Below are 20,700 nucleotides of genomic sequence, written 5' to 3' on the forward strand. Positions count from 1 at the left end.
TCAAGTTCAAAGTAGGAATGCTACGAATGTGGAGGAAGGAGCGGCAGGCATGGAAGGACCTGAACCACATTCCTTCCACAGGCCGGAGGGAGAAGGAACCTCTGTGAGAGAAGGATGCTTACACGACTGGGGGCATCGAGGTGACAGTGAGCAGTGGCAGCTGAGAAATGCCTGGCCTCCACCTGCTCCCATCAGCTGACCCCAACCAGAGCACTCACTGGTCTTGGAGGGCCCTGGAGGAGTCTATCTCCAGAAGAGGAGGTCTGAGCACAGACAGGAGCACTGCAGATCCCTCCTGTGGAGAGGCAACTTTCTTTTCTACACTAAGGAGATCTCGGTACCTGCTGTCAGCCTGCTGTAGGATAAAAGAGATTATGTGCAAACTGGATTACGAGAAGACTCATTTTAGTTTAAGAATAAGGAATACACAGGGGGTACTGTTTATTCTCAGTTATCAACATACTTCCCCTTTACCACTTTCTGGAAATGGGCAGGTCGGGCTCCTCAGAACATCACGACCTTCCAGGTACACCAATTCTCTCAGTGCTCATCACTGACCTGCACCCCACTCTTCTATTTCAGAAACTGGTCCCAGGCCTGGGATGCCACCGAGTTCCACTTCCTCAAGTAGCTTCCAGCCATTCGCCTTGGCTGTTTCTTGGCAGACATGGAGCCAAGCTCTGGAGAGCACAAGGGAGTCAAAATAATGGGGGAGTCGAGATTCCTGTTGGCTGACGCTGTTTATTGAAAGGCAATCTTGCTTTATCCAGGAGTTCATTTACATGGAGGTAGCTGCATAAGAATGACTCTTCCCCATGACAAACCGAAGCAATCAAATCATACCCGAAAGTAGAAATCCAACAGAATAAGCCTACTGGCATTGTTGAATGACACTCAGAAGCAGGAAAAAAAAAATTTATAAAGATATGATTGTCTCCTCAACATTGCATTTGACCACATACTTGTATATTAAATATTTTTTTTCAAGCTAGCTAAAGAAAATATTCTTGAGTAGGGTTAATTATTAAAGCAACAGAAAAAAAAATGTGTATATAATAAAATCAAAGAATGAGAGCATGTCAGAGCTGGAAAGGACCTTGGGCTCTAGTCATCTGGGCAATGTGTGGCTCTGACAGTATGTGACCCAACAAGGTCATTGGGGTAAGATGAATCAGGACTTGAAAATATCTCTTTTAACCCCCAGTCTAGTCTTCTTCCCATGCTGAATCTACACTGCATGTGTCCAGCTCACTGCCAGCTCCAATATCATGTAGGGTGGCACATTTTAACAATTAAAATGACCCATTTTTTAGGGTAAAGATACAAGTCTTCTGAATGGTGATCTCTGTGCTCTTTTTCATGGGCACCTTTGTTTCTTGCAGCCGGTCTCAGGGAACCACAAGAAACTGGCCAGCATGAGGGGCCAGGACTTTTTCACAAACCAAGACAGGTACTTACTCGTTTCCCAAGTTCTTGGGCCTCAGACTTTCCTCATCCCCAGCTGTAGTTATAGTGGGCTGAGGCATAACTAGTCAGTCTTCTTGGCAAATATCTAATGATGATGGAAATCAAAAACATATTGAGGGTCATAGAAACCCTGGGAGTTCCAGTGAGCTGGTCAACCAACCACAGGAGTGCTGCATCCCCAAGAGGACAGAGGGGCTCAGCCTCTGCATCCATTTTTATGGCTGTTGTCCATCACCCACTTTCCCCTGACTGTGCTCCAGGAGGGGAGGGGTTTTGATCCACTTTATGCAATGCTCTATTCCCACTGCCAAGGACCGTGCCTAACACATAGAGATGCCCAATAAATATTTGCAAAATGAATGAATAGCCTAAGGGAAGAACCTCTCCACATCCCAAATAAGTAAGCAGAGGCAAGAACCACTCCATCCAGCCGAGGTTTAAAAGGGCTTGGCTCTCCTGTTCCGGGGCCTCACCAGAGGCTGGGGGAAGGGGATGGTGGCAGTGATGCCTGCCCCTAAACCAGGCTAATCTATCTGAATCCTGTTTTGTGTGCTCTGTGACCTGGAGCAAATAGGGCACTGAGATTCTCTGCTCTCTCATGGCAACTGTCATGGAGTTCTCAGGTCTACCAGCCTCCCATCTTTTAGGATGCTTGGGGACACTGTGGAAGCAGCTTAACACTGTCATCTCTGTCCCATACATATTCACAACTCACAGGGTTCTCTCCTTGGGCCTGACCTATGGGAACCCAGTTGTGATAGGACCTGGCCTCTGGGCATGTCTGGGCACTGTCACAGTGGGAGGTGACCTCAGGGAGGCCACAAGGAAGCGCTGGGATACCCCACATCCTTCTAATGCCATGCTACCAGTCATTCTGTCCCTGCAATGTGGCCTTGCCCCAGGCCTCACCCAATCCTAGTCACTTCTTGCCTGGTGCTACCGATGACCCACTGTCCCAGGAGCCTTGCAGTTTGCAGACACATCTCTGTTTGACTCCTGTTTCTAGCAACCATTTTCTGACATAAACCTTAGATCCTGCTCAATCTGCCTCTTGTCTATAATCGACCCCCCAGCTTTCGAGAACTTCTCCTCTTCCTTCCTACTCACACCCACACACACCTGCTTATCTCCTCTCCCTTCTCCCTTTCCCTATGACCTTACTAGACACCACTCGCCTCATCCTCATCCCTAAGTCCATGAGCCTTGCCCCCATACCCTACTATTCCCCACTCAGCGACTACCCCATTCAGGGGCCAGGAGAGCCCAGGTCAGAGCCCTGCTGTGGGAGGAGAAAGGAAAGGACCAATAAGAAATGGTTGGAGGAGTCCATCCTTCTAGAAACCACAGCATTTGTCAAGCACCTACTTACAAGTCTCCCCACCCCCACCCCCGTGTAAAATAAATTGCAATTGGTGACTGAGAATTTATCTCAGCATGGTTCACAGGTTATAACAAAATTCTAGATAAAATAAGCAACCAAGGCCACAGATACAAGTGACTTTCTGACTTCCCCTCTATGGTAAACAAGCTGCTTACCAAGACCACCTGAATTTCTCTTCTCAGGGTTAACTGTCCCTTGTCACCAGAACAATTCCTTTTTTCCAACTCTGATGTCCAAAGTGGTCTTTATTCAACCTTCCCTCTCTTGCCTCTGCTCCTTAATACTTAAAACCTAGTAGCATCATATTTTAAAAAATAATACTCTATATAGATGTGTGAACTTGACAAACAAGCCACCCTAGGAAGCCTCTGTAACATTCCAAAATGGAACAGCAGCAGTCAGGACAAGGTCTGGTTTAAAATATGTACAGTCTGTACATCATTTACCCCCATCCCTGCACAGTGGCTATTAAATAGTAACTAGCATTTTGGACCCTTTTTCCTGACATGGGGAGGGTGGAGGGAGCAGGAGCAGCAATGCAAATGGTCTGGCAGACAGCTGTGCGGAAGGGACTTCAGCCTGCCAAATTACATTTTCCAAAACACCCCAATGGGTAGTGGCTTCTAGGCCTCAGGCATCTCAACATTTAAACTGCAATAGCTCCCTGTCTAAGATACAAGAGCTGCGTCCCCACTCAGAGATCTGAGTAGGAACGAAGCGTGGGGGAATCGGCTGGTTATGTGAAGAGGCAGTGATGGGTCTTGGCTCCAGGGGACACTGTCTTTCCTGCCTCCTGCTGCGGGCGGCTGAGGGTCCCAGTGAGGAATGATAGGCCACCTCCACTCCCTGGAAGCGGACTCAGATCTGGCTGGTGGCGTCCTTGGGGAAGGTGTAGCTCAGTGGCGCCTCGTAGAGGCTTCCCCCATCAGTGCTGAGGTCATCGTCGTCATCCATGTCATCGAGCACTTTGCTGGGCAGCTTCTTCAATCTGCTGAAACAAATCAAGAATGATTCCTGGCCCTGGACTGGGACTCACCTCTGATCTGGAGACGAAGGAAGGGTCTCGGGTTCCTGTCCCTCCACCCACTGAGTGGCATGAAAACATGTCTGCACCTGCCAGTCCCTGAGGCAACAGGGAGCAAATGCCCACCTCTCAGCACCGAGGCCAGTGTTAGCAGGGTGGGCTGGGCAGGGCTGGGACAAGATCAATAGTACTGATTTTTCTTTTTGCCTCAAGCTCCAGTATGGCTCATCAGGATGCTGTTATGGATACGGTCTTAATTTAAAATTTTGCTATCTTGTTCGCCATGGATTTTTTGCATTAATTTTTTAAAATTCTGCATTAAATATCATCTATTTTGATCACTGAGAGTTTTGGTGCCCCCTTAAATGTTGCATCCGAATGCTAGCTTTGGGGCCAGGCTCTTGATAGACAGGCCCTGTGTATAAGATTCTCAACAGGGGGGAGTTTTCTGCCCATTTATGAAAGAACTAGCTATGCTGCCAGCATAGTCAGCCTCCAAGAAAGGCTCAGCTCCATGGATGAGCATGAACCTAATTCGCCCCCTTACTCCAACATCCTTGGCAATGACCCTGGGGCAGGGAAAGCTGCTGCCCCTTAGGACCATGGTGGGGAAGCTTTAGAAGTGGCGCTCTCCTGAAACTAGGAATATCCTAGTTCTCTTGAGGATATGAATCAAAACTTTATCTTATTTCACATAGAAGCAGGAGTCCTAAGGGCCGATCCAGGAGCCTCTCTCTCCATGGTGGTGTGAGCTCGTCTTACCTACTCTGAGCCTCGGTTTCCCTTTATGGACAACAGGAATAATATTTGCCTCGTTAACCTGGGGCATTGGTATGAGAATGATACATGTGAGACCCTACTGAGCATGTGGGGTGACTGAAGTAGACATAGCCACTCTCAACTCTAGGATGGGACGATCCCCAAAAGGTGACAGCAAGAAACTGGCTTGAGACAACAGGACCAAGGATGCCCTGAAAGCAACAAGCTCTCCTCAAGTGCCGGAGGGAGAGGGCCGCTGTGCGTCCCCACACTTGCCCACCTGAAGTCCTTCTTCATGGCATGGAGCTGCCCCTGCAGCTGCTCGTTCACATCCATCTGATCCTCCAGCTCCCTCTGCAGCTTCTTTTTAGAACTTTCTAGTCTGTCGATTTCCTCCTCAGCCTCTTCCACCTGTCGCTTCATTGCTTTCAAGCGCAGGCTCAGCTGCATTGGGAGAGAGGGCAGGTTAGTGCTGGCCGATCACCCAGCCCAGCTGGGATGGAGAAGAGCATCCACGTGGACAGGCCAGCAGTCCAGCCACCTTCTTTCCAGGCAACCAGGACATGCAGAGGGGGGCAGCCAGTCTCATGGGAAAATGGAGATAAGACTCTGACAGAGTTTGAAGTTTGCTGAAATCCCCTACTAATGCAGCCAAATAGGCCCCATTCTATGACGTAACTGGGTAAAGTGGAAAGACAGGAGTCAGTCCACCATGAGTCCATCGCCTGCCTGCGGAGGCCTCGCCACCCTCTTGCTTCTCCAACCTGGGACATATAATCTCATCTGAGAATGAACTTGTAAAGGGTCCCTCACCTGGTCTTTCTGATCAGTCAGCGACAGGTGCTCATCATCCACTTGCATCACCAGCTCCTTTACCTTCCGTTCCAGCCGTCGGTTGCTGAGCTGGAGGCTGGCCCGGTCCCTGGAAGGGTGTGGGAAGCAGAAGGAGGACCCTCAACCCAGCCCCACAGGAGGCCCGGCCCAGGGCTGCCTGGTCCACTCAAAGCTGACGGTCAGAGAGACACACAAGTATACACAAGGAAAGGGCTACTCATTGGGCAGATGAAGAAACAGGGGCTCTGATAAGGGGAGTGACTTGCCCAAGGTTGCAGAGCCAGTGAGGGCCTGAGCTGGAACCAGACTTGCCCCTGAGTTCCTCCCACCCTGAGCTTTACTTTTTAGGGCAGAGGGTCACAGATTGCCAGACTATTAACGTGTGAGGTCTACTCCAGGTTGCTCCAGCCCAGCCCCCGAAAGTATTACTGATAACAGATAGTGTGAAATGTATGCACACGTACACACACCCACACCTCTTCAAGGAAGGAGAGAGACCACGAGTAAGAACTGAGGCAAGTCTAGTTCAACTGGGTGCTGGCTCTCGGGCTGCTGTTTGAGAGCCAGGGGCAGAGAATCGTGGTGTTGGAAGGAGTGTGGTCATCTAATCCTATATCCCTTCCTCCCACTACGGGGGCACCTACCCAGCTCTGACAAAATGGCCAGCAGAGTGATACACTTGGCCCCCAAGGCAGAGTTGGCCCCCTCGCCTCTCTACAGCTCAAGCTCAGTAGCTTATGAAGCAGCCTGTCCTATTGAGGGGACTTGGAAAAGAGCAAGGACAGTGGGAAAGGTATGGACTAAGAGCAGAAGTCTGAAGTTTTAATCCAGCCATACCTATATTCAGCCATACTACCTTCCTCAAGAACTTACTTGGATGGGTCTGAGTTTTTTTATCTGCAAAATGGAAATAACAACAAGGCTATACTTGCTCTGCCTTCCTCACATGAAGGCTTATGAAGATGGGAAGAGATACGAATGTAAAAGCAAAGCACTCTGTAATGTGACTGTCGCTGCCCATCAGGCCTCTGCACCAGAGCTGAGCCAGGCTCACCTCTCCTCACTCTCCAGACGGTCCTCCAGCTCCACAATCCTGGCCTCCAGCTGTACCACCAGGCCCTCTTTGCTGGACCTGTAGGAACCTTCCAAGTGGATAATCCGGCTTTTTAAGTCCTTGTTCTGGAATCAGACAGGGAGACTGTGAAGGGCTGTGTCTGCCATACTCTCTGTGCAGAGCAGAGTACAGATGGAGCCAGCGTTTGGTCAGTGGCTGCGATAAGGCCTGCTTTCCACACCAAGACGGGTGGCCCCAGAGGGCCCAGGGAAGCCAGGGATGTTGTCAGGGGAAGGCCTTGCACTCTGGCCCCCGGCAGACCAAAGAACAGATTCTATGACATTCCCTTGTAAGCCTAAGTGAAATCTTTGCCATGGCCTAGGACTCTTAGATATCAAATGGCCTTGGCCTTTCATAAACCTGTTAGCAGGAGAAATAGGCTCTTTTGCCAATATCACATGTCATATTAGTGAAGAATTGACATGGATGGCATGTACAAGAAATAATGATTCAAGTAAGCATCGTTAGCAACTCATATGTTTGGTGACACTGGTTCTTTATTATTCCCTTTACATTAGAATTTAGCCCTCCTTAGAAGGTTATCTAGAAGACAAGCCTTACAATTCCACCTTCCCCCAGCTGCTAAACTTCCAGGCATAGCTAATATTATTGGGAAAATCCTCTGGGAAAGGTCTTAGAAATACCTCTCTTGGGTGAGGTACACCCCAGAGTTCCTGGAGTGCTACGGGAAGGAGGCGCCGAGGGTTTCTAGTTCCAAGCCACGGGAAGGAGAGGAGGAAGGAGGGAGGGTGGGAGGGGCTCATGGTGCCAGCTGCCCTCACCTGTCTTTCCAGGGAAATCTTGTCACACTCCAAGTCTTGCCTCACAGCTCTCTCCTGAAGTAGCTCATTCCTCATCTGCTCCATCTGCACCAAAAAGAGCAAAAGCCCAGGAGTCAGAGGGCTTGTTCCTAGATCTTTTGTGCTGAACTGGTTCCGGATACTGAATTCCGACAACCGGCTCAGCTCTCCTTCATGATGGCGGCCTGCTGCCTTCTCTCCTCTTAGGTGCAGGCGCTGTTTCTTATATACTCTTGGTTTCTTGATGATTGCAAAGGTAATGATAAAAGTAACAACAGTAGTCATGGCTAACCCTGCTCCTGTGAGTTGAACTGTGTCATCGCCAAAAAGACATACTGAAACTACCCCCCCACCCCCCTCCCCACCCACAGTGCCTCGGACGTGACTTTATTTGGAAACAGGGTCTTTACAGAAGTAATCAAGTGAAAATGAGGGGGGCCCTAATCCAATATAACCGAGGTCCTTACAAAGAGGGAGAACTTGAATGTAGAGACAGACAAGCACAGAAAGAAGATGCTGGCCTTGCAAAGACAGAGACACGGGGAGAACGCCATGTGAAGACAGGTTTGCAGCGAGGCATCTACAATCGAGGAATGACAAAGGTTGCCAGAAGCTAGGAAGAAACAAGGAAGGATTCTCCTACTGGCCCAGAGGGAATAAGGCCTTCTACACTTTGACTTTGGCCCCCAAAACTGAGATAACAAACTTCTGTTGTTCTAGGCCACCCAGTTTGTGGTACTTTGTTACAGCAGCTCTAAAAAGTGATACACCTGCTTGGCCCTCCACATGCATTGAACTATTACATCCAGAACAACGCTGAGAAGTAAGTCATACTGTCTCCACTGAGGACATCAGAGCTTGGAGGAATCAGTCAAGTTGTATGGTGACCAACCATCTCAGCTGCTCAGGACCAAGGATGTGCTCAGGACAAGGGACTTTCAATGCTAGGACTGGGAAAGTCTCAGTCAAACCGGGATGGGTCAGTCACTAAACTCACCTGAGATCTACCAGCGGTCCCCAATCTTTTTGGCACCAGGGGCTGGTGCTCCTATGAGAATCTAATGCCTGATGATCCGAGGTGGAGCTGCTAGTGTTGGGGAGCAGCTGCAAATGCAGGTGAAGCTTCGCTCATTCACCTGCCACTCACCTCCTGGTTCCTAACAGGCCACGAATCTGTACTGGTTCAGGGCCCAAGGGTTGGGGACCCCTGATCTACACAACTAGTAATGAAGGAAGCTAGTATTCGCCTGAGCTCCTGACTGCTGCATCACAAGTTCAAGTTACAGAAAGGGCTTCCACAGTTAGCATATCTTAGGCATGGCTTGATTTCTCCCTTCTTATGTCAGAAATAGACGTCAGCAAGAACACTGGGCAGCTCCAGGTGACCTGGCAAAGGCCACATGTTACTGAGGATTTCTTCTATATTAATAGGAAATGAGCCTAGCTGAGCAGCATCTGGAAAGAAATTCAGTTGCCTGCCCTTTAGCATCTCCATTCTCCATCCCCAGTGGGCTTTCGGCCACAGTGAAGAAATAAGCCTCAGAGGTGAGGCCCCAGACCCTGTTCTCAAGACTGTTCTGAGGAGCCAGGAGGACTAAGGTGAGCCAGGAAAATAAAATCATCCTTCCTTCTTCAGGACAGCCCAACCGTAAGAGGTGTACACACAGGAGTCCACACTGGATGCTGGGGAAACTGTGTAACAGCCTCAACTGGCCTGGAATTCACTTGATGTTCACCCTAGTGAGTAAAAGATAAGATCACCCCTTCCCTGCCATGACTGCAAGACCTGGGGGTCCCAGAAATAATAAGAGGAGACACCACCATGCTGGGTTAGGCTTGCATCTGCTCTCATTTCCCACTCTCTCAACCACAGTGTGTGCAGGGAATGACAAGTGGCATGGTGTGGCTGGCCTAGAGTGGACGACAGGGAGTGGTAAGGAATGAGACTCAATGGGCAGGGCTTGGACAAGGAGGCCTCAGATACCACAGTGGGAAGCTGGGACTCTGCCTATAGGAGCAGGTACCTATGTGGTCCAAATAATAATGATGCTCACATTTTTGCATTTCTGCCTGGCAGGCTTCTTAAACATGGGGGTTTAGAATTGTACAGCAGAGGACACTGAGGCCCAGGACAGTTACACACGTAACTAAAGGGAGCAGGACTAGAACCCAGGCTGAACCCACTGCTCACTGCCCACGCCACCTGCTCTCTCTAGACCAACTCAGGGGAAAGACTTCAAACAGACCTAGGGTTCAAACACAGCTGTCACGTAAAAACCAAGACCCAGGGAGGCAGTCGGTCTCCCTAGGGCATCTTCGTGTGCACCAGAGGAAAAATGCCAGCCATGCAAAGAGTCAGCAGGCACAGCATATAAAACCTCGCCCGCAGCCAGCCCTCACTCCACCTGGCCCTAAGCCCCCGAGAATCACATGCTGCAAAGAGTGCGCAGGGACAACTCCATGGGTAACGAATGCGGGCTCACAGCCCACTCTGAGCGTGGCTGTGAACCAGCAGACGACACCACGCATGGAGGGCGTCATCATGGCTCAACCACGGGAGCGTGACATGCCTCCCGGGGGAAAGCGTTCTGTGCACGCCCCCCGAGCCGAGGCCAGGACTTCACTGAGGACACGGTTAAACTTTCACCGCGATGGGAAGTAATTACACAGACAAGCAGCAGTGGCCCAGTTTCCCTTCCTGGCTCTGTGTACACTTGCGGGTGACCTTGGTCATCTCGACTTAGGGAGGAAGACTCCTCATTTCTAAAACAAGGAACTTGATGAGACGGCCCGTAAGGGCCCTTGGAGCTGGCCTATGACACAGTGAAAGCACGTTCTGTCTCCTCCACCTTTCAGGATGCTGTGTAGCTCCCCTTCTGAGGAAGCCAGAGGCCCCTGCCTCCATCCTCCGGTGAGAGTAGCCACCCCACCTGCTCCAGACATTTAGGAGTGTCTTCGGAAAAGACCCATTCTATCAAGGTGAGAGTGAGTTTGTGAAAGCATACGCTTGTGTGCTGGGGCAGGCGTGGCCTGGAATGATGGGGTGGGTTCGTCCATTTGTTCAGACTATACTGTCAGCCCCACGACACGGTGACAAAAAGACCAACAAAGCACCCACCCTCATTATAGCCTCGTGAGGGACAATCGAACAAGTCCTGTGCATGCAGTCAGTGTTACTACAATGGAGAAGGACAGTGTGCTGGGGTAGAGTGCACAGCAGGGCTCACGGCCCAGACTTAAAAGGCCAGGGAAATTCTCCAGAGAAAGGGACCTTAGGCTGGGACCTGAGAGGTCAGTGTCAGGCAGGGCAGAGAACGGGGCAAGAGAGGAACTGCAGCTTTCTAAACTGGGGAACCACCAATGAGAGAGAGCAGGAGGTAGAAAGAGGAAGCGAGGGCTGGAGAATTAAAAGGACTAAGTTGGCATGTGGGGGGTTAGGGGACAGGTTAAGAGATAAGGTGGAGAGGCAGACAGGGAGCAGTAACTCAGGGCCCATTATAATATTATGACTGCACTCGCTAATGTAAGTCTTGAGCAGTTTTATAGCGTTACTCCTGTAATCCTTACCACCATCTGATAAGGTAGGTACTGTTTCTATCCCTATCTACCCCTAGGGTCCAGGAGAGAATTCAGAAACAAGTGGGGAGATTGGGAGATGCCACGTGAAGCCACGGGACAGATGAGCTCACCAAGGAGAAATGCATGAAGAACGAGGGGGATCTAGAACCGTGCCCTGGGGAGCCCTTCCCACCTCCACCCTGTTAGGAGAGACATAAAGAAAACTGGGACACTGACCTGTCCAAAAGCACCTGGGCTGGACAAGAAGTTCACTCTGGAAGGTTCAGTAGAGAGAGAACCAGACTACAGAGACTAGGAAAATTCTGGATATAAAGGCAGGCGAGGGAGATGCCTCTTCTCCAGCCCTCCAGTGGTGACAAGATGACAGCTACAACTGGAGGGCTAGGGACGTCACAGAGGGGTTGACAAGAGAGATGCCCTGCACCTGTTAGCAGCAAAGGTGAGACTCCTTGAGGAAGGAAAAGTTGATGTGATGAGAAGAGAGTGTGACAGGAAGGGTGAGCATCCAGCGAGGGAGGGATGGAATCCAGGCCCTGCACTGGGGTCAGCGTGAGAGTGCGAGAGAACCTCTTTCTCTGGGCCTAGGAAAGAGCAGGACCTAGGGGGAGGCAGTCTCCTGTAGCTTGGGGGCATGGGAGGGAGGGAGGGAGGAAAGGATGGAGAGGGAGAGAGAAGGAGAGAGGAAGGGAGGAAGGGAGGGAAGGAGGGAGGGAGAAAGAGAACTATTTTCCCAAAAGTAAAGGGATAAGGAAGAACTGGAGGCTTATAGAGAAAGAAATTTAGAAATTTAGTTGCTGCAGGATGTGAGGCCAAAAACACCAAAAGACAATAAAAGGCCAGCAGAGCAGAGGCAAGGGTCTCATTGCAGCTGTATAGCATCTGCTTTTACGGGGTCAGGTGGTGACTTCTGCAGCTGTGCTCCGGCCTGAGGACCCGAGGACCTAGGGAAGTACCAAGTATCACGAGCCCCTGGCGACAGGCCCTGAGCAACTCTGAGCGTCCATGTAGGAGCCCGTTAATCCTCCAGGCACCCTCTGAGGTAGATGTGAGCACCCCCACTTTCCAGGTGGACGGTTCAGGAACGGCGGAAGCAGTTTTGGGATTCTATCCCAGGCTTTCTGGCTGAAAATCATATATTCCTTTTCTCCTCTCAGCAAACCTGTAGGACCAGAGCCCTCAACGATGCACAATCCTACAAGCAGGGGTAGTTCTGGCGAGGACCTCGGAGCCCAAAAGGACGATGTGTCTACAGTAGAGGGATTCAAGGCTCACCAAACAGCACACAGCACTGGGCCCAGGACTCAAGACAAATCCTGCCACTTAAAAGAAGCAGCCACTGGCCAAAGTCTTCCTCGCTCATTGCCCTTGACTGGAAATTCTGGACCCCACCAGGAAATGGGCCTCCTCCTGGGGGCAGAGGCACTCTCAGGAAGCAGCATCCAGGAGGCCTCTGCAGGTTCAAGACCTCCCTGGACAGCCCCGGGCAAATGGTGACTCTCCAAAAAAAAAAAGAAAACAAAATAAAACAAACAATAAATATGTCCCCTTAAAGACGGCTATTAAAATGGAAGTATAAAATAAATCAGAGTGAAGTACAAGAAGGAACACATGTGTAACCATAAAACCTAACAGTTGCTGTGACCAGGCTGTCAATTTTTCGTGAGTCTTTTGGAAACCAAGGTTTTTGGCAAACATGATAGGCTTCCTTTAATTCTTCAATAAGGACAGCCTGACAGTAAATTATAAAATAAATCTGCCACATGGAGCCTTGTATAAGGAGTATCACATGGTTTTACAGAGACTGCTGCCAAGGATGGGCTTTACTGTAAACCAGGAGTATTTTAGCTGTGCCCAATATAGTGGTCCCTAGGACTAGTCCAATGACTTGAAAATATTCCAGATCAGATCCTTCTTATCCTGAACCCACACTGGCAAGAAAAAAAATAATAAAGCCTCCGGCTTGGCCAGCCTCCTCATTTGACGAGGAAAGTAAATCTGAGGCTGGCAAAATATTTCTTATACAAGCTTAGTGCTTTACGTGCCGTTTACCCTTCAGCTATATTAAATAGACCAAATAAAAACTTTCCAGTTGAATTAAAAACAGAACTGGGAGCTGAAGGCAACAGTTTATCACAGCTGGACTGAAAGAATGCGAAACGCTGAGCATTCTGATCAGAAATAACAGTATCAGATTCCAATGGGTTTTATGACCCGAGCCAACTCTCAGGATTAGAAGCAGCTGCCTTCTGGGTTAATGAAAAGCCAGAGATATTTATGATTGCTAATAACAATATTTAACCCCATCACCTGTATTTACCATTGGGCTATAAAGGGATTGGTGAGCATACACTCCTGGCTGGTATTAAAAATGATACTCAGTCATGAGAAAAGAAAATCATTATTAACCAACTGTACACATTGGGTTTTTGAACAACCAATATAACAGAAGGCCGTTCTGAGATTAGTATCATTTTAGGAAGGAAGGGAGGGAGGGTGGGAGGGAAAGAGAGAGGTAAGGAGGGAGGAAGGAAGGGTAGATGGAAGGAAGGGAGGAAGGAAAGAAGGCAAGGAAGAAAGAAATCCCATTTTGATCTTTCACTCACTGACTACAAGGAGCCTGATTTCCCAGGCATTCTGGTGGTTGCATCTCCCTGGCGCAGACTGAGGAGCCGGTGTGAACTGGCCACTGGGGAGCAATTCCTTAAAGTGACTGCAGAAGCCCAAGACTTTAGCAACCGGGATTTATCCTGCAGTTGCCAAGGCAACAGAGCAGTCTCCATCGGCCCCTGGAAAGACCATGAAGCCACCCGAAACTCTAAAGTTGGTATTTTTCATCCCAACCACCGGCTGCCTGGCTTGGTGAATTGTCTTTCTACTGGGCTGGGTCGTCTTTGCCTCCATGGCCAAGAGAACACCTCTCTTTACAGGCCCAGCTCTACTGTTAACTGTACTCACTCAACCAGCCATGACATGGCAGTGTCCAAGGAACTAGAACATCAAAACCATTTGAAGCACACCAAGCTGGGGCACTCTTTTGCTATTTAAAGCCTGGACTCATGAGGAGAGTCAGGAGAAAATCAGGTGAACGTAAATCCTCATCCATATTGAGAGACACCATGGCATTATTTTTAACTTGGCAATAGTGGCCCCAAATGGATTGGGGGTGGGTCTTTACTTTTACAGTCTGATGATGAGACTAGGTAGGAGGCAGTAGGCTTTACAGTCAAATTGTGGCTCCATCTCTTGCAAGCTGAGTTACCCTTGGCCTCTGCTTAGCCTCTCAAGCCCTTGAAAGCCTAAGCGAGGCACAGACACAGCACCCAGCACCTAAAGAATCCTCAGTAAGGTGCCAATTGTCATAAATGAAAACACAGTTTTGGAGAAAGAAAAGAAAAAAAGGATTCTCTGTATTTAAACATACCAAAAGCCAATAAAATATCCACTATTTAACTGACTTTTCCTTCAATTTTAAGTCAATCAGAAACCCTCTACATAAGGTGAAACTGTATTTGGGTGAGAAAACAAATACTCCTCACTTTTGTTTTGTAAAAGAAGACATCATTCTATCAAATAGAAATCCATCCTTTTTCCATCATATTAGCCAGATTTGAAAACAAATTCCAAGCATCTAAAAGTTTGAAAAATTTGTCTCTCTATTAAGATTCCCTGAATCTATCAGTCTGAAAAAATAATATCCTCAGCATGTGTGGGAAACAAAGGCCTTAGGAAGGCTGAGAACTCACAAACAGCATGGTCAGCATTTATTGAGTGAGCATCAGATCTTTGCACAAGGAAAAAAACCATGGAACGAATAGAATGATCTCATGCTGCCTTTCCTGTCTTCTCCCTCAGAACAGCCCAGCTGAGGCTTCCCTTCAGGTGTCTCCTTCTCCCAGCACCCACCCCCGGCCACGTTAATCTTGCAGACCACTGTGTCTGCTTCACTTCTCTGTTTAATAACTTTCTATGGCTCCCCACTGCCATCAGGATAGAGTCCATTCTAAACCCTCAACCTGCCTCTCCTGTTATTCCCTTATGGAAACTGGAAACCTGATCAAGCCACAGTAGTCCATCCATTGATCCTCAAAATACTGTATAAATCCTGCCTCCCAGTCCTGGTTCACACCATTCATTCTATCCAGGATTCCGTTCCCACTCCTCTTGGTTTGTCGAAATCTTACCCTTCCTTCAAAGCTAGCTCCAGGTCCACCTTCCTCTAAGAACTCTTTCACGGCACCCAGCTGTGGTCTTGTTCTCGTTAGATGCCTCAATCCACTTTGATTTGGTGTTTGCTCCTTTTTCTTGTTAGTTATCCATTTTTCAGTCATGCCTCATCTCTTCAAACAAACCGCAGCGCCTCAAGGACAGGGCCCACTTTTGATAATTTTGCAGCCTTACCGCAATGCTATGCACACAATAGGTGTCCATCACATTTTGCAAGCACTGCTAGATAGAACCTTGGGAGTCAAGAGACCTACAGCCAGCTCTGCAACTAACCAGCTATGTGACGTGGTGGCTCAGGTCCTCAGATCTCTCCTCCACTGTACCAGTCTGAGGAGATCAACTCGGAGGTCCTTGACAGATCCAAGATTCTGTGAAAGGGGCTGGCCATTTGCTAAAATCACTAGATACCCTTTTTTTGTGTATTTGTTTTCCTAACTTTTTCACCTGAGCCCTATCACTAAGATTAGGAAAAAGAATGGGAGATGTTTGGGGGAAGCAAAGATTCAGAAGAAGAGTTTGTAAGAAGGCAAAGTTTAAGTAGAGAGCCGTAACCTTTTGCTTTTGAATTCAAAGAGAGCAAGATCTCAGAAATGAAATTTCTCCTCTCTTCCCTTTTCAGGGAATAATAGCAGTTTGTTGAGTATCCAGGGTCAATGCTATAAACCAGTTTGGAGATAACAGAAGACATCATTTCCTACTCCTTAGGAGCTGTCCCCTGCTAAGGAGGTATCATAGGTCAGCATTTTAGGGAGCAGAGGGGAAGGGGTCTTAAGTTTGGAAGTTTCTCATTGTTCTGATTCTGGCAGGAAGGCAGCAGGCACACGACCCTAGAAATTAACATAAACAGATTGAAACAGCTTCAAAATTAGGACCCAACTGTCTACAGCCAGGGCCCTCTCCTCAGAGCTTTTACTTTAAGAGGCAAGAAATAAGTCTCAGGTTGACCTTGACTTTGAGTGAGAATTAAATGCTTTCCTATGAGCCAGGTATTTGGTCAACACCTTTCTCTACCCTTCCTCACAAATCCAGAGGTGACACAGGCGAGAAGAGAGGCCTGAGCACTCAATCAAGAGAGATCACTTTATCTCAGCGGTTTTATCGGTTGCTTTTGCAATTCCCTCCATCAATCAGAACATGTCAATTTCTCCACTTATAACAGACACCAGGCTTTACCCTCTCTACCTCAGAGAGTGCGGTGAGAAGAGAAAATAAAAAACAGAACTAATAGGGCAAAGAAGCTAGAGGCTGTGAAACTCATCTTTTTTTGGCATATAACTCAGACGCAGGGAGACAATAGGGGAAGTAAAGGGTGACTCAGATACCTCTGATTTGATACAACCGTCTCATAACATTTCAATGTTGGAATTTAAAAAAGCTTTCAGAAACCTCGTGGACAAATATAGCCCGGTGCTCTTTCCGGTAGATCAAGTTAGTTCCCATAACTTCCTCCCTGGGCTTACTGCAAGTTCTTGGCTCAGTGAAAATATTTTCAGCCTTGACCACATCATGGAGAGCAGTTCTATCCCCCAACGATCTAAGTGCTCAGCTGAGAGGAGTAAGAAAAGGCCAAAAGCAAACTAAACCAAAGGAGGCAACTACCTTCTGGTTCGGTTTGTCTGTGTTTTGTTTTGGGTGTAACATGTGGGTCCAGAAGTCTGTTTTAAGTGTCTGGTTATTGATAGGATGACATACTTTCCCACCATTCCCCCTTGCATAAGTCACAAGAAGCATTAGCAAAACAAATTCATGGCCACTTCTCTCATCATGAATGCTTAGCAGATCCCCAAATGCCCTGTGGTAATGTGTACTTAGCCAAGCTGGCAGGAACTGGTAATTAAACAGCTTTCACACTGGTGAGAGAATTTAGAAAATGCAGGCTTAAGTAAGAACCTATTAGGGCTCAAAGGTCAAGGTTGGGCTCTCCATCTGGACTTTTGGTTTCATGAAGGTCTTTCTCTAAATTTCTGAAGTTCAGGTCAGATGGAATGCCACCCTCCAGGGAAATGCGACATGCTGCACAGAACCCAAGTTCAGTGGGGATGGTAGATGGAGCCTCCTCCAGTTCGAACTTCCTTCACTCTCAGAAGCAAAGTAGCATGCCCATCTTGTTTGTAAAGAACCTGTCAACAGGGAAACAATGGCAGAAGGAAAAGAAACCATGATCCCCCTTCGACTTTGAGTAGGGGCTACCAGCTCAGACGGCACTGTCCCTGATTATTGGAACCTCCAGTTCTTGATTACTCCGAGATGGGAGAAGGTGGTGAATATGAAAAAGTAGAAGAGTGACCAGAGGAGAGTGGCCCTTTGCATAAGGAAGATTTTGCCTAAATTAATCTGTATTTCAGATTTTTTACGTCAATCCTTTACACAGATAATTTCCTAAATTTTTCTTAGCATCATCCAAGGTTTTTAGGTTTTGTTTGCAATGTTTAAATAAGAAAGTGCCCAAAGCAAATCAAGAGGTGAAGTTTTCTAAATGTCCATGTACAGTTTCTCCAGCACCATTTACAGGAGCTAGGTGTACAACTAAGTTGTCACTGAAAGTACATCCCATCAGAGGTTTCTACAGGTATCCACAGGTATCATGTAAGTGAAAGGCTGAAATTAATGACTATAAGTTCTTTTCAAAACTGCCACTGAGTGTTCTGAATCCTCGCTCTGTAATGTTTCCATATTTTTCTCTCTCAAATGGTTTGAGCGTATAGTAGGGACATGGCAACCAGGTAATAGTCCACCAATTTCTAGTGATGTGACAGCCCATCCCCAGGATGTGACTTAACCATTCTGAACTTTTCTTTGATTAAAAAATGGAAACAAAATCTATAAACCTGGGGATTTATATTAAGTGTAGTTTAATATAAACTACAGGACATTAGTTCTACTATCTATAGGACATTAGTTCTACTATCTACAGTGTCCAGACAGTGAGAACTGTTCCTGGCTGCTCCCCAGTGCTGCTGTAAGGGTCAAACGTAAGTGAAACTCCTTTCAAAACTGCAAAAAGCATTAACTTGGAAGGTACTGTTATCGTATTGTGAATGCCTCATAGGTTTATATATTGCTAATTAGCTTGTAAAGTCCTTAAAGTAAAACACTGCATCATACCACTTGCCATTGCACTAACATACTGCTGGCTACCAAATTTCACACAATTGCTTGCTAAACTAATGATTCTTAGAGCCTCAGCTCTGAACGCATTTTGCCTATTACGGCTAACAGACTTTATCCATAACTACTCTGGAAACTTCCACTTTATGCCTGATGTTACATATTATTCCTCCCTCCTAGTAACTTACTATGAAGACTATGTGGTTTCCATAAGGCATGAACTTTCTTCCCTGCTCCAAGTGAATCCTCAGGTTGGACCGCTCACATTTCCTTTCTCAGGCAGGACAATCTACTCACCACCCCCAGACAGTACTGTACCTGTTCCCTGCTCCGAGTGATCCTCTCAGACAGCAAATCCGAGTTGTTTCTTTCTTCTTCTAATTCCATCTCCAGCTGAGACACCTTGTCCTAAGAAAGAAGCCACAAACACAGCCTATGTGCACTGATCTGGGTTAGGAGCAAGGGCTGCCCTGTGCAAGGAAACCCCAGGGCACATCAGAGCTGAGTGTCATTAGGGTTTGGGGGAAAATGTGCCTATTTCTCACACCGCCCAAAACAGATATTTTTAAAACTGTGTTTTATTGCTCTTATAATATAAAATGTTGCTGAGCATTTAGAATATACATAAAAGGAAAAAAAATATTACCCTAAACCCTAACATAAGCACGAAGGATATTTTAGCATGTATCCCTCAAGTCTTTTTCTCCCTTTTGAATCAATAACTTTACAAAGACCTACCTTAGCCTAACGGGTATCTAAGTTACCTGTGGGAACTGAGATACCGTCCACGGCACATTTCTCTAAATACTCCAAGCTTGGGACATTGTTCTGCCTCCCTCCTGCTCAGGGGTTCCCAAGAGCCTTGCAGGAGTCAATTCTATAACAGCCTTTTTTTTTTGCACCTGCCTCTTTCTTCGAAGGAACCTCAGACATTTAATACTGTGCAGCCCCAAGTCTGCATTGGAATAACATAAAGACAGTGTCGGCCCATTCTGCTAAACCAACCATCACAAAAGAAGAGTAATTTCTAACTTCCTTGCTAGCTTCTAATGTAACATCATTGAGTGTTAAAAGAAAAGCATTGCAAAATAGCTTTGTGTACAAAAGAAAAAAATGAGGCTTCTGACACAAACCACCACACCTAGAGCTGGAGACGCTGTGAGTTTTGTGCATGTGTCTTTACTGTCACCAGCCAATTCATCATATATCTGGGTTAACTCAGAGCCATACTTACAAAAAAGCAATCAGTACTGTGAGTTTAAACACTAGTCAGCAGCACCTATACAAAAATATTGTCTCTGCCATTGTCGAAGTTGGCTGACAAGCTATGGATGCCTCTGTATGTGCCAAAAAGAAAATTCACAGAACTCATGTGAATGACAAAATGCTGTGAATGCCTTCCTTGTTACTGACTGAAATCTATAGGGAATCCAGAAAGTTCTCTCACAGAAGCCAAGAGTCCCAAAGTCCAACTCAGAATAGAGAGCCAGATGAATCCTGCACCAAACTTCTTAAATTTTCAGTGGTTCTTGACTCCTTCCGGGCCAGTTTTATCCTAGTCAGAAAGCACTAAGGATCCACAAGTGCTGTATTTGCATAAGATCGCTACCTGAGTTTGAGTTTACATAAAATGCCTGTTGTTGAGAAAGTGCTTCAGTCCTAAGAGTTAGTTTAAGTGCGAGTGAAAAAACAGGCAAGATATTAGTCACAACAAGACAGTCCTGCCAGCTGTCTCTCAGGGGAGGAACCGCCACCCCCCTCGCCGCCCCCCACACACAATGTGCTTCACAGGGGTGGGGCCTGGAGAGCTATTCATTTTCTAATTAATGGAGAAATCTCTAAAATATTACAGAGGGGCAAATGAAGCTAAATTGTGTCACTGCTTCTAGACCTTGAGTTAGCAAAAAGAAATGTTCTTTTTAGTAAGAATATTCTAGAAGGAGATGACCTGACAACTTAATGTTCAGCTAAAAGCACCTCTTCATAGGGCTCTGTTCCTGCCTCAAATCTGTACTGTACAGAATCCAGCAGGAGTGGTCAGGGGACCGGGCCAAAGGTCATTACATGCAAGGCTCTTACGTCACTGCCTAATGGGGCTTTAGCTTGCTTTTAACCAAATTGCGTGGGTCCTAGAATAATTATTTTCTAGCTAACTAGATTGAATTTAGCTTGACTTAAAATGACCCCTCCTAACGAGATCAGAACCAGGACTTTAGCAAAATATCCAGCAATCTTACAAAAGGAATAAAACTGTAACCAGGTTATTCTAGCCTCTAAAAAAGGCCCATCTAATAAAATCTTTGATGACTGAAACATCACTCCCTAGATATAAACTCCAACTAAGTCCCCTGGAGGTTTTAGAGGTTATTTCTATTTATTTGCAAAGTTGAATCATGAATTCCATTGATTT

The 20,700-nt window shown here is 47.2% G+C and overlaps 1 protein-coding gene across 2 annotated transcripts in view; it reads right to left on the reverse strand.

Moving 5' to 3' along the window:
* Positions 1-721: 721 nt before the first annotated feature.
* The window catches only part of CGNL1 (cingulin like 1), a 144,260-nt gene continuing 124,281 nt past the window's right edge, over positions 722-20,700 (reverse strand). For both annotated transcript variants that reach the window (XM_039865487.1, XM_039865488.1), the window contains 6 exons: positions 18,609-18,698; positions 7,362-7,445; positions 6,520-6,644; positions 5,445-5,553; positions 4,912-5,075; positions 722-3,836 (listed from right to left, as the gene is read on the reverse strand). In XM_039865487.1, coding sequence (XP_039721421.1) covers positions 3,707-3,836; positions 4,912-5,075; positions 5,445-5,553; positions 6,520-6,644; positions 7,362-7,445; positions 18,609-18,698 — 702 coding nt within the window. In that variant the 3' untranslated portion in view covers positions 722-3,706. The remainder of the gene's footprint in view (positions 3,837-4,911; positions 5,076-5,444; positions 5,554-6,519; positions 6,645-7,361; positions 7,446-18,608; positions 18,699-20,700) is intronic.

This window comes from Pteropus medius, unplaced genomic scaffold (assembly GCF_902729225.1).
Source record: "Pteropus medius unplaced genomic scaffold, Ma_sr-lr_union100, whole genome shotgun sequence".
Taxonomy (NCBI): Eukaryota; Metazoa; Chordata; class Mammalia; order Chiroptera; family Pteropodidae; genus Pteropus; species Pteropus medius.